The sequence below is a fragment of the Anopheles ziemanni genome, chromosome 3, assembly GCF_943734765.1.
Source record: "Anopheles ziemanni chromosome 3, idAnoZiCoDA_A2_x.2, whole genome shotgun sequence".
Lineage (NCBI taxonomy): Eukaryota > Metazoa > Arthropoda > Insecta > Diptera > Culicidae > Anopheles > Anopheles ziemanni.
The window spans coordinates 12,087,847-12,113,290 of NC_080706.1; the positions used below are offsets into that span (position 1 = coordinate 12,087,847).

General features: G+C 44.6%; 2 protein-coding genes across 2 annotated transcripts in view; one reads left to right on the top strand and one right to left on the bottom strand.

Annotated features, from left to right (window-relative positions):
- The window catches only part of LOC131287705 (proteoglycan Cow), a 78,860-nt gene extending 60,522 nt beyond the window's left edge, over positions 1-18,338 (top strand). The window contains exons 4-11 of the mRNA XM_058316782.1: positions 84-116; positions 978-1,483; positions 6,715-6,850; positions 12,482-12,617; positions 13,156-13,384; positions 17,133-17,522; positions 17,597-17,734; positions 18,226-18,338. Coding sequence (XP_058172765.1) covers positions 84-116; positions 978-1,483; positions 6,715-6,850; positions 12,482-12,617; positions 13,156-13,384; positions 17,133-17,522; positions 17,597-17,734; positions 18,226-18,338 — 1,681 coding nt within the window. The remainder of the gene's footprint in view (positions 1-83; positions 117-977; positions 1,484-6,714; positions 6,851-12,481; positions 12,618-13,155; positions 13,385-17,132; positions 17,523-17,596; positions 17,735-18,225) is intronic.
- Positions 18,339-21,637: 3,299 nt separating this feature from the next.
- On the bottom strand, positions 21,638-22,819 carry LOC131288414 (cilia- and flagella-associated protein 36). Its single transcript, XM_058317546.1, has 3 exons — positions 22,717-22,819; positions 21,962-22,638; positions 21,638-21,901 (listed from the first exon to the last, which is right to left on the bottom strand). Exons 1-3 carry the CDS (start codon positions 22,817-22,819, stop codon positions 21,638-21,640), a joined length of 1,044 nt encoding a protein of 347 aa, XP_058173529.1.
- Between the last annotated feature and the right edge of the window lie 2,625 nt (positions 22,820-25,444).

The window sequence follows — 25,444 nt, forward strand, 5'->3', positions numbered from 1 at the left end:
AGAAGTGGTGGTGCCGAGCCATAAATTTTATCCTGCAACATGTGGCCTCTATCTTTTCTATCTCGTTCTCTTACTTTTTTCAGATTCATCAGCAGCTACAATTCACTTGCAAACAGGTGCAAATCTTGAACAGTATTTACTTTCCCTCACGTTTGCTTTTTCTGCATTTTTTTATGCGTTCGAATTGGCATTGTTCAAATTACACGTGTTTGTTCATCTTTTTTGTGCATGTATAATTTCTGGTCAGTGAAAAAAAAATATTACGAATCGGTTATTTTGTATATAAGCTTTGGAGTTTTTATTTATGTTTTGATAAACGTATGCATTTGTTTATAATTTTCATAATAACATGTATCCCCATAGAATTTTGCATTGCTTTTGTACTTTATGAACATTTTATAATACTGTATATTATTTTTATTATTCGATACTTCTATACAAACATTTCTACAACTCGAAAACAAACTCATTTCTACCTAAGATTCCTTTTATTAAATTGTTAACAAAAATCACGGCATAATGTAGTGTGCCAATGTAAATACTTTTGTTGATATGTTAACACTATGTTAGCAAAGTTCAGTACTAATGATAGCTTTCAATTTCATGCTTATTATACGTCTATCGCTATTTCCTCCTTCCTTAACATTCCCGACCGAAGTTAAGGGATGCAGAGTCCAAAGCTTCCAGCATCAACCTTCATAGCATGGTGCGTGTTTCCCCCTCCTAACTCCTCCTAAGGCAATGTTCTTATGGTTTGCATGATCGCATGGATTTTACTCTTTTCTCATCTTTCAATAAACTTGGCTTTCAGTGCAACTCGTTCCGATGCGTCATGAAACGACGGCCCAAGTGAAGCAATGCTCCACCATGATCAATCACCCCGGAACGCGTGGTGCGATTGAATTCGTTCCACTCTCGCTTATAATCATGCGTTTCCTTGTTTTTCTCCTTGCACGCCACCCGCCACACCCCCCCAGGGAAGAGATCATCACCAAGAGCAAATACTTTGAGCAGGAGGAAGCGAAGCGCAAGGCCGAAGTGGACGCAGAAGCAGCGGCAGCTGCTGCAGCCGCCGCCGCCGCCGCCGCCGCCTCCTCATCCTCCTCCTCCTCCGCCGCCGGCAGCAACATCAATGCGAACAGCGGCGTGGGCGGTGGAGCGCCCGATGGCGGGGCCAGCATGACACTGATGGCGGCCAGCGGAGACAGCAGCACCGGAAGCAATGGAAACGATGGAACCAGCAGCGGGCTGGAGCAGGAGGAGCGCGAGGATGACGAGAGCTCGTCGCAGGATGACGACGTGTTCTACGACAGCGAGGGTGGCGAGAAGGAGGAGGACTGCAAGCCCTGTCCGGTGGTGAAGCCTACGTTCCTGTGCGGCAGCGACAACCGGACGTACTCGTCGCTCTGCCGGCTCGAGTACCACAACTGCATCCACGTTAGCGAGGTTAAAGTGAGCTGCAAGGGCTTCTGTCCATGCAAAGGTAAGCGCAAGGTAGGGGACATAGAGGATGAGCGAGGGGGAGCAAATACTAGCGGTTGCTAAGCCACCCATCCCCCGGAACTGTCGACGTCGGCAATCCGCAGCGGAATGCGCTCTTTCACGCGAAAATGCGATACGAGCTGTAAGGACGATTTCATGCGAAGCATTCAATTGCATAGCTTCAGGCGCCTATGGGGGGAATTCGCTAACAACTCCATATCGTGCCAGCGATTCAAAGCGATTCCGCGGAAACCGTACGGAATTCCCAGTGTGTTGTAGTTTTTCATGTCGAAGCGGAAATTTGAAAAAGTCCATAAATCGATGAATTAATCCCCAATAAACCAATAATCCCTCTATTTGACACAATCAATTAAACACAATGTCGCTCGGGGGTGCTGGTATTTCACCATTTTGCCATTATTGCAACCTATCATAAGTAATAACTGTGGTGGGAGAAACATAATGATGGAGGGATCGAAATTATCAAATTATACCCTTGAAATGTCTAATGAGGATACATTATTGCACATTTTCCCATCCCGTTTGTATCGAGGCCACGTATGCTAATTGGCTAAAGCTGATTTAATCAGTCAATACAAAAAATTCTCTGCAAACAACACGTGTTAATATGGAAAAACGATTTCCGCTTTTTTCAACCATCGATCTATTTAAACTCGTAATCTTACACTTCATATCTCCTCCACCAGAATAAAACATGTGAAAAGTTCTGCAATCGTTTCGGTTCTGTAGCCACAGAACTTCTCAAGAGTGGACATTATTAACCGAAGCCATCAACACCCCATCTGCTACTGATGCCGGATTAGGTTCTTTCGGTATTTGCTCGTTACAATCCAGTTTAGTAAATACCCTGCCAAGCACAGGCTGCCGCATACACGTTACATGTAACCGGACGCGGACCGATTCCTCGCCGTAAAACCCAAACCCCCTGCGAGCGTAATTGCCGTGTTTGCTTGCTTTTAATTAACTTCGATTAACGGGCCACGCGCTTGTTTTCATTTTTAATTTCATGTCAACCGTTAATAAACTACCCTCTGCTGCATGCTCGTGCAACCGTGGCGGCGTTTCATGTCGGGCAAGTGTATTTCGTTCTTTTTTAAATGTTTCCGTTCGGCTCCCTATCTACCGGTTCGGTTTTTCGAGCTGCTCCAGGCGGAATCGCGTGAGCACACCGTATCTGTCGGGCCGGGAGTCGCGTTTTCCAACGACGTCCCTGCGGATGGCAACATTAAACGATACCCCCGCCATTTCGGGCCCGAAGTGCTCCGAGAACGAGTGGTTCCTGGGAATGGAGCATGGAACCGTTGCCTGCTAGCGCAAGGTATATTAATTCAAGACGACGTATCGGAGCATTTCCTTCCATCGTCCCGAAAAAAGGCAACTTCGGGAGGAAGCACATTAAAGTCGCAATTAGATAATCTGGATTCATTAACTCCATAAGAGTAATATTTAAATATTCAATCCATTGAAAACACTCAAGAGTGAATTGTTATTCTTCCAATATTTATCAATTTAAAAAAATTGTTTTTATTAGCTCCTTCAAAAAAGCTCCATGTCAACTAGCTCTTCAACCTTTCTACTTTCTTCCAAACCCAACGCAAGGAAACTTAACAACTTTTTCCAAATTTATTACAACTACCTTTTGTCTGGTCGTTTTGCGCGTTTCATTGGAACAAAACCAACCCAGATGTGTTGCGATTTAATTCTACTCTCTATTGCTCCGTTCGCCGTTGTCGCTTGCGAGGACAAAATTTATGTCACGAACATGCTAGCGAAATTCATAAATTCCGAAAACTGCCTCCGGAAGGTGCGGGCTGATCAGGACCTCGCACAGATACACGGACTGGTGCTTACGCCCAGCACTTTCCACGACCATACCCTCTAAAAAATGCTTGTGTGTGTGTGAGTCTGTGTGTATGTGGCACGAGAGAAGCTTTTCGTTTCCTAAGAACGTGTAACTGTTCCGAGGAAAAAAAAAAGGTGGTTGGAAAAACAACAAACCCGGTAACGAAGGAGATAGCTACGGAAACTACAGGTTGCGAGCGTCGAGCAGAAAAAGCAATTTAAATTATGTTTACTTGCCCTACCTCCTCGCCGGTGTCCCCGGCCCTTCAGTTCGCCAGCTCTGTTGTGCGCATCCTGCGGAACCGGGAAGCGCAAGCCTTCGTCTGCTACTCGCGTCGCCCGACGCAACCGGACAATCCGACTGTTTGTCAGCATTATTTTGTGTGTACGAAATTCAGTTCCATCACGGCGACGAACATTTCACCCCGCTCCCGGTACCGGAAGAGGGAGAGGCATATTTTTTAAGTCAGCTTTTTGGTTGTCCTCCGTCATCCCCATTACGGTTACTTCCCAGCCTGTACCTTTTCTTCGTAGCCGTAAGACCGTTTCAAGTGGTCGGGACGGACGGCTTCCACTTGAACCATACATCACCGTTGTTTGTAGTTGTTCTTCCCCTGTTTCTCCCCCGGCAACCTCTGGCCAGGTGCCAGAACCGTTTCCGATGTTGATGATGCACTCCACCATGTTCCCCCGGTCCGATGATGGCGATGACGTGGAAGGGAAGGAACGGTGGAAGGGTGCGGTCTGCCTTTCTCCAACACTACAGGATACTTTTTAGTTATAGTCTTACAGCACAGTTTGGTAGTTCCGTGGCCGGACGGGGGCTCGGAACGTGCCCAAGGAAAGCAAGTTCATTTTCAGCCGACAGTTATGCGACGTTCATCCTAGTTACGGGCGAGGATCAGCCACTTGTGTTGCTGTGGGTGTAAAAACTACGGGAACGGTATGGTGCTTCCCGGGGGCGCTCGTTCAATATGCAGTCTGTGGAGTCTCGGGGATGCTCGGTTGGTTGGTTGGTGTGCGGCGCATGTTTTATGGTTGGAACAAGTGAGAAACATTTTTAATTTCCACTCCAGCAACTCGCGCCAACCACCACCGCTGGCCATGTGCAGGTTCCGGAGCGCTGGCGCCTTTGGAGAACTGCATTCCACAGGCGTCTCCATGCTGAGAACAAAACTCTACAACCTCGACGCAAGGAAGCCTGTTGAGTTGCAATTGCGACAACTTGTACCGTGTCTTGATGCGCTTGCTTCACCATCAATCATTCCGTACAGGGTGCACCACAAGATTGTCCGAAGTCAGGTGAAAAATAAATTATTATTTCTCATTTATTATAACTTCATATCCTATACAAATCCTAAATCAGTTTCACCAAAGGATTTTGTAATAAAACATTTGTATAAATAAAATAAAAATAATTATTTTTAGTCTCACCCTGTACTAGATGAATAATCTATTACGCCCAAGATATATGAAGAGACATACGTTCTCTTTATTCATCTTTTTCATTATGCAAAGGTTATGCATTGAAAAACGCAATACACTCTTCTACGTGCAAACTCTGGTATCAAAAGCTTCTCCTGCACCCCTTCGCGTTCATTTGTTTTCCCCTATAATGAAACGATCTCTCCGACACGCCCTGATAAGGTAGAGAAAGACACGTAGTTGTCACTAATTGATGATCCACATATGTCTACTGCAGCGAAGCCAGCCAGCCAGCCAGCCAGTCGGGGTGATCCTTTGGTGGCCAAAGAAAAACACCACCCGTCAGAAAAAGACACCCTTCCATTCCATCCCGCACATGTTCGGGAAAAAACCATTTCGGTTATCCAGCATCATCGATTCGGCACCCTGATGGATAGCAAATGTCCGTTTGTACGAACAATGAGTTCATCGGAGTGGAACTGTGCGGCTTACTGGGTGGACACTGGGTGGAGTCTTTTTCTTTTCGTTCCTCCCTATCCCTGCTGTTCTGTCATCCTTCCCTCTAATTGCCCATAAATTCCGACCGATTGCACAAATTCCCTTTTGATGAGCTGATTGATGGAAGAAGCGGTGGTCGCTCCGGCTCGAGTCGTGGCCCGTTGGGTGCGTCAGCCGGATAAGGATGGTCCTGCTCGGACTCGGTGGTCGAACGGGATCCCGAAAGCAAAAGCACTTTAATCTAATTATTTACACACTTATGTACGGAAACCTAGGGACGAGCATATGAGTGTACGATTGCGTCATGGAGCGATAAGTTTGTGGAACGTTTCGGGATAAAGAATGAAATGTATGGTTATAACTTTGGAACTTGCAAGGGAATAATCTTTTGATTCAAACGGTAATAAACGTATGTTTTTTTAACCCCAAGAAAACTATTTCAAGATGCCGACACAAATTAATCATATTTGAATACGCCATAAAGAAACAATTGCAAATAAAAAGTCTTATAATTTTCTCTTATAGATTGAACGTTGAGAATTATCTTGCAAATTTTCTTAATAACCTATTTGAACACCAACCAAAAGACACGTATTACCAAAGTGTTAAAGCAAGTTTCTGAAATTTGTCAACATGGCATAATTCCCATCATTCTCATTCAAGTGAACTTATTTCATGTTGGGTAGACTTTATGGATAAGTGTAACCCAAAAACTATGGCCAGGATGGATGCCAAGGCCACAAACCCATACACACACTCTCACACACACAGCACATAGAGTTGCAAAAAAAACGAAAAGCAACACGCAACCAAACACTCGATTGCGATGATGATCTCGCCGTCGCTGGAAAATACGAGCAAAAAGTAAAGTGAAAATCAGCAATCAGTTTTTTTTTCTCCTTTTCATTCCCCATTTTTTCCGTCCATTTCTCATTTTCTCTCTTTTTCTTTTTCCATCTTCTCTAACGCTCCAAATTCGATTCGGAAAATGGCACAGTTCATATTAGAAAAAAAAGGTTCGACCATGTAGAATCCGCAAAACGGGGGAAAAAAGCAGAACCCATCGAAACAGGAAGACCGATTCTGCCTCCAGGGCCAGCAAACAGAGAAGGTTGTGGGTGGATGCAATTTAGCCACCCACCGCCAACTCCGCTCATCCCGGCTCTAGATATTTTTTTTTTCAATTTCAATTCTCTCTCCAGGCCGTGTTCGGTTTTATTTCCTTCCATTCCATTTCACTGCCAGCGACTTGCCAAACGCGCGCACGTATAGCTTCCGTACGTACGCACACGATGCCAGGGACTGGTCCTTTCCGGTGTCCGCCCGATTGCCGATGTGTTTATATCCTTATGTGCGACCGAGCGCGTCTCACGCTCGTTACGTTTATCTGCACACATTTTTGCCTTCTGTCTTCTCATTCTCGTTCTTTCTCTCCCCCCACCGCAGCCAACAACCTGCTGCAGGACCTGCGAAAACAGCAGCGGATGGCCGAGCGGATGAGCGCGTTCAACGCCAAGTACCAGCGGACGCTCGACAGCAATGACATCAACGCAGACAACCTCATTCCATCGGAAAAGGTAAGGGGGGGGCAGGAGGGCGAAGGGCGGACGTAAGGTTGATGGATTGGCGGTCCCCTCCGAGGCCGAGATGCAGCGGGTAGTGAAGCGTATGTGGAGCGTACTGCTGTGCGCAAGATGATATTGATTTTTCCACCCAACGCCCGGACGCTTTCCTTCCACTTCGTCGCTCGCTTCGGGCGCTAACACTTCGAAGCCACCGTCCCGAGGTGCTTCCTTCCTTCCCGTGCGTGGTGTTTTTATTTGCTTTTGTGCCTCCACGCGCCTCCAGCTTTAAACCGAGAAACGGTATCGGACCAAGCACACCGCCGTAACGCCATCCATCAATGTATTTCAATTTTCCGCATTACGGCGCATCATTTGCTCGACGTTTGCTGACCATCGGCCGGAAATGGTACGCCATGGCATCGAACGAGCTGCGAAATGATTTAGTTTCCACTTCCAGCTTAATTTTTGTGATTTTTTTTTTTCATCCATATCCTTGCAGTCATTATCATGGTTTCGTTATCCATGAATTTAATTCCGAGTGCTTCATGTTGCAAGCTGCGCGTTATTGGGTCGTAAATTTCACTTACATTCTTCTGATTTCATCGTTATATTTTGCTTCCGTTTCTCGTATTCTCGCTATCACATCTTCCTCGTTTGTTTGAAACACTTTCGAACAAAACAAAAAACAAAACACACTTTGTTTTACGTTCGATACATTATCTGCTGCAGCTTTCACAAATTTACAATCCATTGCGGCTCCGCATCGCTTTCGATTCGGATCCGGTGGTAGCACGAAAGAATGCCAAAAATAAAACACTCGAATTTAAGCGAGCCCAACGTTATGGTCGAACAGATTAACCCCAGGGGGAAAATTGCCACACTGTACAGGGCGGAGAAAAAAATAAAACCCTTCCCACCAGTGGAAAACTGCACCGTTTCGTGGAATGCACGGATGGAAACGGAGTAAAAGCTGAACAAACGCCAACATGGAATCCCGCAGGAAGAAAGGCCGACGTAAACCGGCATGCAATGGCCACAAAAGCAACGGGAGAGGAGAGCGAAGGGGCTGCGAACACATCGGACGATCGGTAGTGACCATGCCCGGCAACCACAATCGGAGCTTAAAGCATCAGACACGCTTTCCGGGCATGAGGAAGCGGGGAGGGGGAGGGAATGTAAATAAATAAACCACCATACATCAATGGCAAGCGATTGAACCGTTCGCATTCGCACCAGTTTTCCCCGAGGGACGGACGCAACTGACAGGCAATCTGTTGGGATCTATAAACTAGCATAACTCGTGCCATTTGCCTGATCTCTCGTCGCCTACCCATTGCCAACGGATCGCTTTCCACCCGGTCGGCCGGCTCGAATCAAAACAAACCGATCCCGGGGGAAATGCAGGTCAAACATTCTGTTGAAAACGGAACCCTAACCCTATCGCATAGCATCGATTATTTAAAGTGCAAAAATCTACTTCAACTTCAAAGCTTCTTTTTCATTTGCGAGATCTGTAGGTTTTCCCGCATGTTGAGCAATTTTATGGTCCTTCTTAACAAAATATGTAAAGGCCGGTCCACACACTCCGTTTTGCACAACGTTTTACGTTTGCGCAGTTTTAAGACGGTATGAAAACGTTGCAATTGTGAGCGACCAGACGGTTCAGTCTTATTTGTGCTTTTACTCAGTTTTTGATGATATCGCAATGGAGGAGGTTCTCCTGTGGTCAACTTTTGCGTGTTGGTTTGTTTAAAAACAAAAAAGATTGGAATATCCCAAAAGAACCGGCGTGACTTTTCCCATACTAGATTATTGCGTGAATTACACTATGAACCTTATGACTGGTAAAACTACTTGAGAATGGACTTTTTCACATTTGTGTCTCTATTGGCAGTTGCATCAATTTCCTTGTATTTTTCCACTAATTTTTCGTAGGCTTCTCCCTTTTTCTCCCTGTTACTGTGATCTGTCGATATTACACGTCAAACACAAGGAGAGCTTTGTTAACGTGCAGTAAATTGCGTTAGAAATTCTCGAAAACATTGCCAAAGGTCAGCCATTGCCGCGTTATTAGCAAAAACTGTCAAAAATCGAACAAATTTCCTCCGAACAGGTTGAATAAAGCATCAAATTCCATCGACATGTTCGTACAGCCCGGTTGAGTCATGAAGTTTGCGCAGTTTTCAAAGCAATTTTGTTCATAATATCGTTGCAACTGTGCAGTTCTCCGGTCAAGCTAAAAACTGTGCAGTTTTCCTGTCCACACGCAACGTTTTACCTGCTACGTTTTGAACTGCTCAGGTAAAACGTTGTGAAAAACGGAGCGTGTGGACCGGCCTTTACTAAGCATTTACTTGTAAAATCCTTTAACACGGTGTGTACCACGTCAATCAAAAGTGGGTGACAGCAGCAACTAGTTCAAAAAAGTTTGTGACCCATAAATAAATGAAAATGCAACATAAAAGCTATACTAATACATGTACGTGTATTAAAAATAAGTTATTTAGGAGGCTAAGTCTTTGCTTGGGCTTCGAAAACCACCGGTTTAACAAATGCAACAAAATTTATTAAAGAAGATTAAACTAAAAAAGTGTGCTCAAAACACTTGGTGTACAATTACAACGTGTAAAGTATAATTTAATTAAATTTCGTTATAAAAAGATCTTATTTTCAAAGCATTAAATATTTCCTTCAACTTAATGTTGTTACAACCACTTCCGAACTGCTTGGTTTTGGATTACCTTTTAGTTTTTCTTAGACATTCTCAGACTTTCTTTTAGACCTTTCTCAATAAACCCTTTTATTATTAACGCTCTTCCATTTTTATGAACCACCATCAATTTACGTGCAAACATCTTAAAAGTATGTCAACAATTGTCATCTTGCGATATTACTGGAAACGTAATTTATTTTCTTTGCTTCCATCTTCCCGCTTCGAATTCCATGATTAACAAACTAGAGAAAAATGCGATTTCATTGAATTATATCCCTAAAAAAGCTTACTCTTTATGATAAGAATAAAACTGGCTGCAAAGTAAAGAATGGCAACTTGCAACGAAAGTTGGCTGGCGGACAAGTCTAAATCATTAACGGCCACTGAAGCAAGCCGCGGGTCGGCGACGTTCGCGCCCCATCAGTCAAGGCAAATAGCTGCACAAGTTGCAGTTTTCGTGCTGATTTGGATTTGTTGTTCTACTACATTTTTCGCTCCTTCTTTTGCTTCTTTTTACGCATCTGTGATAACTTCTCAAATGGAAGAAGTTTTGTGCACGGTAAGAAAAAAAAAACCCTCGGTTGCCCCGCCCAACAGCGTATTATCGGCGGTATTCTTCAGTTCCATTTGTCTTTTTTTTTCTTTTGTTATTTATTTCACTTCCACGAAGAAAAGTTCGCGGTCCGTTCGTTGTGTCCTACAGCGGTGTACGCGAGAAAAGTTTCAATTGCGAATTTCCAACCGCGTTTCATTTTATTCTTTTCTATTTTACTATCCCCCCCTTCCATCCTTTTTACTTTTCACCTGACTCACCGTGGCGCTTTCCTTCCTTGCCCACTTGCGTGCAGTTACGCGGCCATTGCTCGGGAGCAGTTTTAATATTATTTACAGCCAAAAGCAATTCAACTCTAATTAAGCTTTTCGCACAATAGAAAAAAAGGCTCGAGGGTCGGTGGTTCATGGTAGCGAAACCGTAGCAAAAGCACAACATTTTACACAACCCTCGGATGGACGCTGGCAATGGCAGGGATAAGCCGGATCCGGCGGATGTTCCGAGCACCGCACCGGAAACCTTCACCCTATAAGACGTCAATGGGCGTGATGAGCATGTCCTCCATGTGTGGGAGGCGAGAGACGTGTATGAATTGTAAGAAAAACAAAGCCCTCGAAAGAATTGCTCGGAGGTAGTCTTTATTCAGCTGCGTTCAAGGTAGCGTCCTTTTGTTGATGCCATTATTTGTGGTTGCTAAATGAAATGGTTTTTTTAGCAAAGCCAGTTTTTTTTTAATAACGTATTGTTAATTGGAAACGCAAACAAAATCTCAACTTTATAGGGTTTGCTCAACGCTGGCGCAGATGCATCTTCACAGCGGTTGTAACGCCAATCGATGGTCGTGATGAAAGCAACCGAAACTCAAACCAACATAGACATAGCGAGATAATCTCCAAAACAAAGTAAAGCGACCCGCCGTAAATTAACGATAAACCCCCGGGTTAATTAAGGGACAAAAAATTTGCGGGAATACTAAAACGGTTCCGATTCCTCCCGAACGGAAACCCCAGAGAATCCATATCGTCGGAATAAACGAACAAAGAACACAGAAGGCGAAAAAGATCAACACAACGTGCCATGAGCTTACGCTTCAAGACACTACAGTGTGGAGTGTGTTGAGGAAAAAAACCTTGCTGTAAACCTCGTTTCCCTTGCACGGGCCACATTTCCTTGGCTCGTAAAAAGAGATGATCCCATTGCGAGCAGGAAACCATACCGTTCGGCAAGACACGCGAGCGAGGGCTTTTCAAACTCCCAAACCCACTCCCGGCCCCGGATATCTGCTCCAAGATGGTGTTCACCAAAAAACATACCATTCCATAAATCATGCATTAGCCGAACTTGAGCAACCCCCGACACGCTTCGCCATGGCCCGATAAGCAGCGCCACCAGCGCCCTATCGGTTCCGATCTTGGCGTTCCCGTGCAGGATGTACTTGAAGAGGGTGGCCGCTTGGGCAAACATTTCTCGCTCCTTTCCCCGTTGATTAGATCGCCCGGGATAGCGCCCTCCGGGAAACACGTTTCGATACTCGAAAAACCTCGCGCCGTGATAAAGTCGTCATCGCGGTGCCGCTCGCCGATTGACAGGATGCATCCTTTTTTCTTCCTTTTCGTTCCCTGTTTTTCTATGTTCTAAATTTTTTTCTCCGAACAGCTCCATCGTTTGGTTAGGCGTTAAGCATGAAATGAAAAGCGATGGATATCAAAATCCTGGGATGGATAGTCTTAAAGGTCGCTGAAGTTTTCTGCCGACTGCTACAGGGTTGGCTCGTTGGAAATGGAAACCCTATAGGCTCACCACGACAAGTGCCTTCACGAGCCGCCCGGAAGTAAACGGCATTTAAAAATGGGAATTAAGGGGATGCGAAAAAAACGGCTTCGAATAAAGGCATTTCATTAGGTTGAGCAAACACATAATTCTCCGGGCGACTGATGAAAGATTGCGTGTTTTCGTTTTGATGACTACAAAAAATGGGTTGCCAGTTTACTTTTTACTATTTTTTTTAAATAAAGTTCTTCTAGTTTTTGATGGATAAAATCATTCTCCTTTTCTTCCGTCAAATATCTCTGTTGTTAAATTTGAGAGTATTCGTATTAAATGGTAGGAATTAAAGCTTCTTCAAAATCCGTAAACATCCTCCGTATTACGATACATTTCTTGACGTCGTTGCAAAAGAGGCACAGTTGTTTAGTGTGTTGCTCTTTCCTTCTCGTCGGCCTCTTAATTAAGAGCCGACCACGAACACACATGCACCAGCACTATCGACAGGCAAAATCACAACACTCGGATAGTAAAATCACAAAATGGACGATGGGCTGGCGAGTCGTTGGGACGTTTTCCAGGTTTGCTTATGCGGATTAAATATTCTTCTCGTTTTTCACAACAGCAGCAGCTGAAGGAGGAAAAGAACCGGCACTACAACCACATCAACTCGCAGTACACATTCACGCCGGAGGAGATCAAGTACGACAACAAGCACTACAAGTACATTAAGTACACGACGTACAAGGGCAAGGTAGGTCGGTATGAGTGAGTGTATGCGTGTGTGCACTGTAGGACAAGAATGTCCAATTCATCTATGGAAAGCTTTTCGTGAAGATTTATTATTTATGTTTGCTGAATTGATATGTTTTGTGATCATCTGATGTTCATTTGAGATTAATTCCTTGTTGTCAGATTTAGTTTTCGTATGACTTTTGACAAACTTTTGTGACCATACAATATTAAAAACTGCGTTTTCAAATTATCGTATATTTCGAAAAAAATAATTATTCAGGTTGAATTAAACTTGTCAGCTGATTTACTTATCTTTCAACCAAGAGATTGGCTCTTGGAAAACGAGTTCGACTGCCCTGACAACCGAAGAGGAACACAACCGTGCGCACCCGTAACACGCCTACTACGGTGGAGACGGTGCTTGTAGCACGGGAAAATATTCATTACCATAACATTACTCATTTCGGATTTTTGTTTCCCTGCGCGTTATCCGACACGCCTTGCCGTTGTGCCTTTTCTGTGCCCTCACGTTCACCATTTATCTTCCCATCGCGTAGCCTTCAGCGCAGACAGCTCGTCAGTCCGGTGGCGGCCAGTACGATGGCTACGGTGCCCCGAACGGGGGCTCGGCCCGTTCCGCCGGCGAGGACAAGCACAAAATCCGAGGCTACAACGAGGTCCTCGACAAGTCGTCCGGCAGCAGCGGAAGTAGCGGCAGCAGCAGTAGCATCACCAACATCAATAATGGGAACATCAAGCCATCTAAATTGTCCGGCAGCTCGGCACGTAAGTAGTACTTGCACAGAAGACGCCCGTCCTGAGGAAGCGGGGGGGGTGAGGAGGGAGTGATGAGGTCCATTTAGCGCCAGTCACCTTCACCGTGCACCTTCACCGGTGACGCAGCTAGCGGCACCCAAAGCCAGGCCGTTCCGATTACTGTCAGCCGAGCATTGGAGGAGTCTTAATTTGACTTTCGAAACACGAAACACACTCCGTCGACTCGGGGCTTCCGTTCGCATGCTGCCACGCGTCAAATCTTTGCACGGCGCCTGAGCGCTTCCCGGTTCCGGTTTACCCAACACTGGTACTGGATACGGTGGGGTCTGTTTTTGAAATGAACAATCATTGTGCCGTGCGCACTGGCGGATCAAAGACGGTTTTACTTACGCAGTGCCCCGCGCGGATTGATAAGTTTCCCGAAGGAGCCCGTGCAAAGATACAAACTAATCATTACAGAATACACCAAATCTCCGTAATCTATGTAAGCAGGGAACATTCCTATATCATTCACCGAAAGAACGATTTCATTCAGTTTGCGATCGAATCCGATACAACACAGTGGAGAACAATGTTGAAAAAACAACAATTTCTGAATTTGTTCGCACACTTTTTTCTTTTCAATATGAGTTCTAATACTCGAACCTTTCCTTCCTTTTTTATGGCATTTTGTCAACAAAATAAATGACCATTTAACTAACCATGTAATCGCTTGAGAGTAGATTTGTGTAAACATGCAACCTATTCAAAAAACAATACTATTTCCAATTTGCTGAATCAAAATCATCCAGACATGAAAACAAATGGCATTACATTGAAAGGCAATAGAAAACAAGCTATGCCAGAAAACGGATGTGAATTCGATTTTTAGATTCATTCCCCGAGTTATGAGTTTGACACCACTGCACTAAGCCATCGATCGATCTCAAACCTATAAACAGGTATTTGTTTTTGAGTATAAAAAACCCTGTTTACTTAAACCCAATGTAACCGATTTTAACTTCCATTTATTAGTAGTTGATTCAACTAAAACGCTTTTTAAATCTGAAACCAGCTGCTGTAAACGCCATTTGCTATAGCAACGTGAAACGTTTGAGTAATTGGCATCATGTTACATATATTTTGATTATATTCTAGTTGCTATCATTTATGTTTGGCTTTACACTTAGTTGTTAACAGCTCAAATATGATAAAGAAGGAAAAAACAGCTTGTTTTTAAAATAATTTATAAGAATTTACATATTTTGTTGGTAAGATACCATCAAGCGATACCACAAAAAATGTACCATCTCTAGCGTTTGCTGGCACTTATCAATCAACGCGTTCGAGCTAGCGATTGCACTTGTTCCTACTTCCGGGGCCAAAGCCCGACGCTACGCTGATCCGCACCGTTTATCTAATCGAGAAACAGTACACCCGCAGCATACTGATGATGCACCCGCGTCAACCGTTACTGGCCTGGCCTGCCACGGAAACGCCACGGTGTGCGAGCGCCTGAAAGCTATTTGAAAACCTTTCGACGCACACAGAACCCTTCAGACAGTGGAGGATATTAAAAATCGCACCCTCGGTGCTCCAGCGGAACTCCACCTTCATGTGGGCCACCCTATGCGCGTCTCTGCGTGTGTGTGTGTGTGTTTGTGTGTGTCAAGAAGATGAACATGAAATTATACCGCGTATAATCATGACAACTCCCATCAGTTTTCCATGTTTTTGCACCGTTCTAACGCGCACCTCCCCACGGTGCGTTGTCTCGTATCCTTCTTTTCCTTTTTTACTCTCCCCCCTCCCATCCTTAGATCCTTGCCGGAAAAGCTAACGGTGCCTGTTCGTACCGGTTCCTACCTGCCCAAAACCACCCACGCTCCACAACTCGTGAGTTCTCCACGAACGAAAGCATCGACCGAGACCGTTAGCATGGATGTCCCCCTCTCTATTTCCCCCCCCCCCCCCTCCCCCCACACCAGGTGCGGACGCAAACGGGCCCAAGATTTATGGCAATTAAGCATTGTTTAACCTTCTGTTCCACGAGGCAGATCTGGAACCCTTGGGGATGCCGGTTTCGGGGGCCGCCGGAGCAGCACCGCGGGCGAATGAGGCTCGAAATTCCCTTCTCGCTACATGACACTAACATGCCATCACTGTCTTGTAGCAAACGGGTGAGAGGTAGAGGAGGAGGAGGAGGAGGAGGAGGAGGAGGAGGAGGAGGAGGAGGAGGAGGAGGAGGAGGAGGAGGAGGGAGAGGAAGGGTTCTTTCAGGCGCGAGGAAAGAAAGTCGCACGCCAAAGGAGCACCATCTTCTAGCGATCGAAGTCGTGTCGCACGTTCCATGAAATCGATACGTTGTTAAAACGTACAGGATGTTTTTCTTTCACCTCACCTTACATGTGTGTGTGTGTGTGGATGTGTGCGTGAGATGATGTGATCCCTGGCTTACCTTGGCAATGGCTTCGAAGGGCCGCAGGGATTGTGAACCGGAGCAGAATATGTTTTCCATGGCGTTCGCTCTGTGCCTGACTTGACGTTGTTCTTATTGTGTGCTTCGAGGGGTCTGTCAGGTGACCCAAAACACAACACTGCACGTTAGTAGACTTTAATATCAAGTCGCCGTTTGGATAGTGAGGGGGAGAGGAGGGAGAGAATTGATCAATAGCAACGTTAAAGGTAAATGTGTTCAATCCACTTCACGCAACGATAATGTCAATCGAAACGTGCACAGTAAGGAGTTTTATATTGGAAAACATTCTTAACCTAAAGTTTATTGGATTAGGTTTAAGATTACAAGGAGATGTGTTTTCCAAGATTAGTTGATATTACAATTTAATGTTGAAATAATAATAAGCTAAATTGATCAATATGCTTAAAATCGAATACAACTGGCGTCGCATTGAGTTTATAGCTTTTCTTCAAAAACGTTTACAGTGTTTTATTTTATAAATAAGAATCTTAGAAACTGCAGAAACTACATAAAACTGAAAACAATTAATTTGCCACGAGCAGTTTTTAAAGAGTATCATTTTTCGTTAGGAATACTTTTTAAATTTAACATGCAATGAACTTTTGTGGGTTCAAAAGTAAGCAATTAAATCAAATAGCGCCACTTGCCATTTAAGACCGACAGCCATTGGTGTGCCGCATCCAAGTGCCCGCTGCCAATCAGCTTAATTGAAGATTTTGGATTCGTTTGTCCCGGACTATTTTCGGAAACGGTCATCAATTCATCGTCGATGCGCGAAAAGTAAAAGCGTGGCCCCAAGGCATACGCAGCTCATCCCTGATGCCACGCTGGACAAATTTATTCTGCCCAATCCAACATGGTTGGATTATTGCCAGCAGGGGTCCTTTCCGGCCCCAGTTTCCACGAAGAGCGTCAACTGTGGAAGGGAAATGTTCCCATCCGTTCGATTCATTGCGTACGCAATTTTTTGCATTTGAAAGTTTCCACCGGACTGGGGTGAGCTGCGTTAGCGTTGTGCTGTTCTGCCCTCCTTCCCGTCGATCTGGTGTTCGGTATGTTCCTCCCCTGCCTCTTCGGAAGCGGAACAATTCGAACGACATCGTCTAATTAACGATGGTGATTAGCAAATCAACGCAATAACTCTTCGCGTGCACGGTAAAGTTTAATCCCATCATCAACCTCATCTCAGACCGACCCCATCGGCCCCCGCAAAACCCCCCTCGGCCACAGTGATTGATTGAAACGCAAAGTTTAATCAACGCTTCCTTTCCGCTTCTCTGCACCCGCGGCGTCGCACAGGGTACGCGATGAAATCGAGCGAATGTAAACCGCAGCAGCTGACGGCCATCGGCAACCGGCTGCTCGACTGGTTCTCGGTCATCATGGCGGACAGCAAGAAGCGGCGCCAGCACCAGCAGCAGAAGAACAAGGTGCACTTCCCGGCCGCCTGCAAGCTGGAGGCGCGCTGGATGTTCGGCCACCTCGACCTGAACAACGACGGCGAGCTGTCGACGCAGGAGCTGTACGATCTCGAGCACGACCAGAACGAGCGCTGCATCAAACCGTTCATCGACACGTGCGACCTCGACCAGGACGGGACGATCGATCCGCGCGAGTGGTGCCGCTGCTTCGAGAAGACCGACCGTCCGTGTGCCGCGGTCCGGCGGCGTCTCGGCAACGATCTCAGTGGTAAGTTGTTGGAGTCCCCGGTTGGGTGGAAGGCGAACGGAGAGTGCAGCTGCTTTTTTTTTCCCCTCCGCTAGGTTCGTACGCGCCGGATTGTGACAGCCAAGGGTTCTACAAGCCAACCCAATGCCACCAGGCCGTCGGGGTGTGCTGGTGTGTGGATGAACACGGGGTGGAGTTTGCCAACACGCGCACCCGGGGCAAGCCAAACTGCGGTAGGTTAAAATCAAAATTACTTCCATTTTACCAGGCTTGTTCCAAAACTACGTTCATTGGAACGATTAGATTAATTTGAATGAAACCGCATTTGCCAACCGAATTTTCTACAAAACACCATGCGCCTCCATCATGGATGAGCTACCAGGCGTCTCCATTTTATGTAAATTGAATATTGACGAATCAGTTGAGTGTTTGTTTACGACTTTTTTAAGGTGTATTTTGAATAATTTTATCCATATACCATGCGCATAAAATATTTGAAAATGGAGATAGGGATCCAAAGTATCCACGAGTAAAACACAGAATATAAATTGTTTTGAATCGCATAAAATAATATTAATTTAACTTCAAATAAAATTGCTGTGGAACATAATAAAATAACTTTTGTGAATAGCCTAAACAGTTGTTAGTTCTGTATCACTAAAGAATAGAATTATTAAGGAAAAATATTAATTAATTATTTGTTCCATCCATCTCTCACACACAGAAGAAATCATCAACAACGCCACCACTCTGAACTCGGACGACGAGGACACGGAAGACTCGGACGACGATGACGACAGCCAGGAGGGAAGTGCCGACCGCTTGCTGGTGTTCTAAGGGAACGAAAGCGCACCAAGACACGAGCGTGGCCACGCCGTTACCCCGAGAGGTTCACCTTCCGTAGCTATTTCTTTTCACCCAAACCGTCATTCGGTGCGCCACTTCGGTGCGGGCGGCGATTTTCCAAAGCGTTCGGCGACGGAGCGATGAGCCGGAAAACGCCCACCACGCGTGGACCAGGTGACGCATCACGGTACGTCAACGTATGCATCTTCTTATGTTCATCGCGTTTAATGCAACCGATAAGCAACATGGATTAGACAAATCATCTTTCCTAACTTCCCGTCCCAGAAAAGTCCACCAAAGTGTGGTGGTGTTGGTGGTGAATCGAGATACATTTTCACGTTTGAATGAATGAACACATTGTTACCAGGTGGGCGCGATCCCTCTGTTAATCTCTCTTTCGCTCTCCGTCGGTCGTGCGTACGAAACACTTCTTGCACGTTTCTACAGCAATGCTGCTCCCGTCCTTTGCATAGCTCGTACGTTTTATGTAGAAATTGCAAAACCTTGCTGAAACACTTTAAAGGCACATCCGACTAATGCTAGAAATGGTCAGCGAGTAAGAACTGTTCCACAGACCACCACAACTCTTTTAAACAAGCGTCGAGAGAGAACCGAAACAAAGATCGGAAGAAAAACGCGGAAGGAGAAAGCAGAGGCAGAGGATAGAAAAATAAACTTAACTCTTAGATACTAAGAAAAGCTAAACAAAGTAATAATTTTCTTTAGTGCTATCCGTCTTTACTGCTGAAACGCAAAAAAAAACTGGTGAGTGAGTGTTACGATACGTGGCAGCAAAGCAGAGGAGAAAAACTTGAAGAAAAAACCGGCCAAGAACGACACAAGCGAGTGTCTGCGTGTGTGTGTATGCGTGTATTACTGTTAGTAACTCCATTTGAAGGAAAAAAGCAAAGGTTTGCTGACCGTCAGCACTGTAGCCGAATGCAATCTCTAGAACAAATTTCTCAGCGAACAAGAACCAAAGACAAACGGAAGTAATCAAAACGCTGAAGCTTTTTTCATCCAAGCCAGTGTGTGTATGTGTATATGTGTGCTGTTTATGGACCTGTACACCTACGATCAATGTTCCGTCACATGTTTCTTGTACATTTCATTTTGTAGCAATAAAAAATATTCACAAATTATTCGAAATGAAACAATCAAATTCAATTGTTTTAATGTAAGATTATTCGGTCACTATTTTGAGAAGAAAAGCAAATTTTCAAACACAAAGACACGTTATTCATACGACGAAAAATAACTGCATGGGTACATCACTGTTGGTTTAGTCAGTCGGCCATTAATTCTGTAAGCCCATTCGGATGACAGCGTCAGCTTACAACAAGTAGGCATCGATGGGGAAAAACATATGATAAAACAAACCAATCCTAGCATCCCTTGCGCACGTTCAACTCGCTGTCACCAATGTCAAACGTAGTACATACTGTGGGTTTGTAATTTGTTCTGTTCGAATGTGATGCTATGAGTAGAGCAATTTCTAGCAAATGAAAGCCGATTGAAAATTTAAAACTGACGATAAAATCAATGCACTGAGCTTTTATTGTTCCATAGAACGCAAGTGAAAGGACGCCTAGGCCCGGTTGCATGCAAACGAAAGCTACCAATTACTACTATTAACTACTACTACTAACACTACTACTACTACTATTACTACTACTTATACAACTACCTACCGCTACCCACAGCACTTACACACCAAAGCCACCAGCTAACGTACCGCTAGTAGCAAAAGAAACTGACTCCTAGAGGAAAAATCCATAGCATGCTGCAATTTCCGGCAAAAGCAAACGAGGTATGGAGAAAGGTGAAGGAATAAAATTACGAGCGTTTAGATGAAATTTCAGCATTAAAACTTCAAAAACGTTTGTCAGGCAAGGGATGTGTAATGTACCGCAAGTGGGGGACAAAACCAGGCTACAAATGAAAAATCAAACACTTAATACGAAACGAAATGGTCAATCAGGATAAAAAATATGCAAACAAACACATGATTATGATTTCGATGAAACGTAAACTAGGTAATAAAAAAAAAAAAAACAAAACGTAGAACTAGATCGCAAAACCAATGTGTGCTACAAGAATGTGCTGCAGAGTTGTTTAGAAGTGTACCACGGAGCGTGAAGAAAAGAAAAAACCTAGAGATGCAAAAGTGTATTCTAGCATCCACAGCAGTCGTAGTATAAACGTGAACTAAACTTAAAACAGAAGGTACAGAACGTAAAACACCGCAGATACTTATGGTGGTGCGATGTGAGTGTATGTGTGTATGGCACATGGCTTCATTGCAGCTGACACGTTCGATTGCAAGTGAACATTCCTTTTCATTTATCTGGTTTGGCTATTATCGTCCTACCGAAGCGACAACATGCATACGAAAAAAAGACCCATATGATCATTCCATACAGCATTTTTATTAAACGTAATTAAACTGAACATTCCAACACACATTCGACAAGATGATTGAGAAAGAAGAGAAGTGTTTAAACAGTGGATGACAGACACGAATGTTGTATTATTAGATTGAAGTAAAACAAAACCATAAAAACAACTAAAAACATCTTGATTTCCGGTAACAGAAAAGCAAACTTCTAGACCGTAAAACACACATACATAATACACACCAACCAGATGCAAGAAGGAAACCAGGAACTAAGGCGAACAGTCGGCATGTTTATAAGCCTCTTCTTGTGTGGTAAGCCCGTCGTTTGCCACCCGAGCAGCACTACACCACTGAAGATGGTCACTTTACGCTCGATGGGTCCTTCCTTACTCTAATATAGTGTAAGTGCGACGGCCATTACGCCGACCGTTTAATGGATAGAAAAGCGAAAACCTTTTATGAAGCATACCAGTGCGTTTTAGTGGAGAGATAAGAAAAAATAACACGAGAAACAAATAATGGCATTCTTCTATAACTAAACCTATTTGTTTGCACAGGAAGCTGTAAGAACGTAGACATGATCTGAATAATTAAATAAAAAAAAACGGAGAAACACAGACACACAAATAAAACCAGTACAGTATGACGGATCTTTGGAAAGAGAACATCCCCCGCGTGTTTATTTTATTCGTTCCATTCGTATTGGGGTTTGGGGGAAAGAAATAAAACATTTACAGCAAATACATTGCACAAAGACGACATTTATTGTTGGAAAAGAAACAGTACGTCAATTGCAGCCTTCATCGTTGCCTTTTTTTTCAGCAATATATTAGTTCTGTAAAGTAAATTGATTCATTTAGATAACCAACCAGGTGCTCTAAAGCAGGTGTGTTCACTCCTTCTCCACCGCAACTTCCTCCCGGAGACGTTGGGCGAGCATTTTGCGCAGCTGCAACGAACCTTCCGGTGGTTCGACCGGGACCACCTCACCGTCTCCGTCCATAATCTTCTGGGCCACCTGTGCCGACGTTGGCCGCTCGTTTTTGCGAATCGTTTCGTTGAGCTGGCGGGCTCGGGCCTTCTTCTTCAGGTGCAGTATCTTGTCCCGCTGTGCCCGAAGGTATTCCTGCCGTGCTTTCATATCCTCGGTGTTGATCTGAAACATGGAACCGTCGAGCAAACGTTTTCTTTCCCGAGTGTCTACCTAATGGCCTACCTTTTCCTGGTCGAAGAATAGATTCAATCGCTGAAACTTATCGCTTCCACCAGCGGCTGACTCTCCTTCCAGGGGATCGTCCACAATGGGACGACCTCCACTAAGCCGGACGCGCATCGCTGCCGTTTCCGGATCTTTCCGCAGTTCGTTCTCGACCGACTTTAGAATATCGCGCTCCAGTTCACCCTCCGAAGAGCTTGCTTCACCGCCAGCCTCATCCGCCTGCTCCGGTAATGTCACTCTCGGTGATTGCCGTTCCGCTTCCTCCTGACTCCCGTCGTCCCTTTCGGTCGACTTGGACAAGCTTTGCGAACGGCGCTCGATCAGGTCGAGTGCCTGCAGTTGCAGTTCCACATTCCGCTGTACCATCATGCGGATGAAGATGCGTATGTCGTTCGCGGCCCAGATCTGCTGGAACAGACCCTGATGGAACGAGAACGTGTTGCGGTCGTCACCCTCGGAGGTGGCGGCGGATGCGGACGAAGCGCGCGGTGCCCCACCCGCACCAAGGTTTGCCACATGCCGACCCTCGAGGCAGGCAAACTCGAACTGCTCGGGCGTTATCTGCATCTCCTCCATGAACGAACCGAGCATATAATCGACCAGATTCTTGTACTCATCGTGCACCTTCCGGAACTCGGGATTGCTTTCGTCCGGCTGCAGGTTTGGATCGAAGACTGCCGAGGAGGAAAGGAGCGAAAAATTACGCATCAACAACCATTTGCGGCTGCAGCACTTCCTATATTAACACCTACTTATCGATTTATCCTCGATGAACGTCTGCAGTGGAGCATTCCAGACAGGGCCGTGCAGAAAGCAAACCAGCGAATCGAAAACCCACGAGTTATCGTCCGCCATCGTCGTCAGTCAGTATCTGTTGTTAAGCTGATTTTTCGGAAAAAACACACAAGTGCACAACCGGATATCGTTCCTATGTTGCCTTTTTTGTGCCAACAAGTAAGTTTAAAAAATCTTTACTATACTCCCAATTTGGTAGCAAACCAATCACATCGACTTTTAAATCGGAAACAACATTGCTTTACGAAACGAACGCAGGCACTGCACATTCGGTTCCCTTTGAGTGTGATACAGAGTCGATTTGTTTTCTTTCCGAGCGTTGCCATAGGGATAAACGATTTTACGCGGACCCTGTTGCAGCATTGCAGTTGGCCACTACAAAGCTGTCATGTCGTTGTTTAAGGTTAAAGGTGAGCAGGTTTCTCAATTAGAATGAAAACAAAGTTGTAAAAATTCTTGTACCCCAAGGCGTTATTGATGGTTAGGTTAGTTTTCAGTCCCGTTTCAATTAAATAATAAATCACTCAACAGTTTTACAAATGTGTCAAGTGTTCAGGAACAGTTTCTTTCACACCGATTGATCGAGGGAAAGCACGAAATGTTTCACGGAAAAGGGACAAATGTACCTAGAGGAGAAGGTTTACATTAATAAATCAAAACTCAATTCGAATAATTTTTCATTTCCATGTGTTTGTATTGTTTTTCGGTGTTTTTGTTTGTTTGTTTTGTTGCTTCCTCTCTTCATTGTTTCTTTTCTTTTATCTTTAAACCTCCTGTATTGTTTATTCCGCTGCCGCGGGTTGTCGCCTATCTCGGACGCGCTACCTCCACGTGCATCCAAATACTACATTATATCATCATAGTTTTAATTTCATTTTTTTTTGTAATTTCCTTTTTGTTTGACATTTTTCATCCGCCACTTCACACGCGCACGCAACCTGTCTTGTGTTTTGACCGTAAGTTTTTTTTTTCTCTCTTTACAGCAAACTGATAGGTACACGCACACACTACACGACACGACACCTTATGTGGCCGTGGGGCATGGTTTCTGCCACCACCAGAATATTCACGGTCGTCGCCGATATCTCCATCGACAACACCACCAACATCATCACAATCATCATCATCGTAGTAATCGTCATTCAATCAGCGTTCGTTTTACATGATTCCATAATCGAGAGTATACGGGATAGGGAGGGGAAACCAAAGCCTACCACTCGCGGTCAGCGCAGTTTCCGGTCTCCAGCGTTACTTCCAATAGTTGAATCAAGTTCCCACCACAGTGACTTTTTGTCCAGAGTTGTTAAACTGCTTTTTACACATTATACATAAATATAATGTTTTTTTTTAGATTGTTTTATGTCGAATTTCATATCCCTCGCGTCTTAGTCCGATGTTTAGCGAGCAAAAAATTTTATTTTTTGTCGTGTTTTACTCAGTTCTCTCGTTCTCTGATTCTCATTCTCGACGCATTCATTTACTTAAATTATCCTCACGTCTGCTAATGTTTTTATTTTATTCTCTCCTTTTTTTTATTCACGTCACTCCCAGTTCTCTCACCTCACCCACTCTAGTTACAATCTCTAGTTGGGATGTATTATTCAATTTGTTCTTTATCATATGCCTACTACTATAATCCACCTTTCCTCTGCGTCACTCCTTTGTGTATCTGCCTTTAGCGTCGTGGATTCTTCGCATCGAAGTATGCCGTTGCGCTTGAAAGATCGTCGTGCGCTTGCTTTTATCATCAATCGCTTCTACCGACTAAAGATCACCGGAAAGAGCTGCTTTGCGTGCAGTTTATCATCTTAATGTTCGATAATTTCTACCCCCCCTGCTTGTGTCCCCTATATTATCTGCTTCTGCTACAAGGTTTTCGTAACTGAAAAACAGCAGTGGCGTTTCGCCCGAGCAATTTGCTGCTCTCCAGTTAGGAAACACCACAAAATTGATTCAGAGTTCGCAAACGGAACGGACTGCTGGAAACGTTTTGAAGCAAAACCTGCGGCCATACCGAGCAGATACCTGCACAGTTCTTTATAATCTATTTCTGTGCCACCCGGCCTATGTTTTTCAGCAAACTATTTTCAAAGCTTCGCCACCAAAACCACGGTTAATAGTTCCTTCGAACCAAAGCGCAATGTATTGATGTTTCGATCGGGAAGCTTTGTTGCCTTGTTGGTTACCTTTTTTTTGTATAAAATAAGTAAAGCAAATCTTTCCGGTAATGTATGTGTCAACTTCCATCATTAATCATGGAGGGTAGAGAGCGAGTGTTGTAAAATCGTGCAAACAGTGCAAATGTTTCAAACTCCTTTTCGTCAACGAATTGTATATCGACTAAAATTCTGCCCTATGGTCACATACTCCAATATTCTTCCAAATCGGTCAAAGTTTCCCTCTTCCGGATACGGAAACGATCATCAAAATTCCCTAACACCTAACACATCTAGCTCTAGGATCAAATGAAAGCTTAGAATATCTCGCTCCTCCCTGACCGATGGCGATGGTCCATGATGAATTGCTGTATCCATCTGTTACACCATTGCATTGAATGGAAGCATAACTGCTGACGTTGCGCGCGACACAACATCAATGTAGGTCCACTCACTGCTGTGCTCCATTGAAGCAGTTTGCTTCTAACGGATGTTCGAATATATGTATAATTCATATTAAAAAAAAATA

Coding starts and splice junctions, on each gene's coding strand:
- LOC131288414 (XM_058317546.1), bottom strand. CDS start 22,819: ATGGCGGACGATAACTCGTGGGTTTTCGATTCGCTGGTTTGCTTTCTG. Junction 22,639..22,716: donor CATCGAGGATAAATCGATAA/GTAGGTGTTAAT, acceptor CCTCCTCGGCAG/TCTTCGATCCAAACCTGCAG. Junction 21,902..21,961: donor TATTCTTCGACCAGGAAAAG/GTAGGCCATTAG, acceptor TCCATGTTTCAG/ATCAACACCGAGGATATGAA.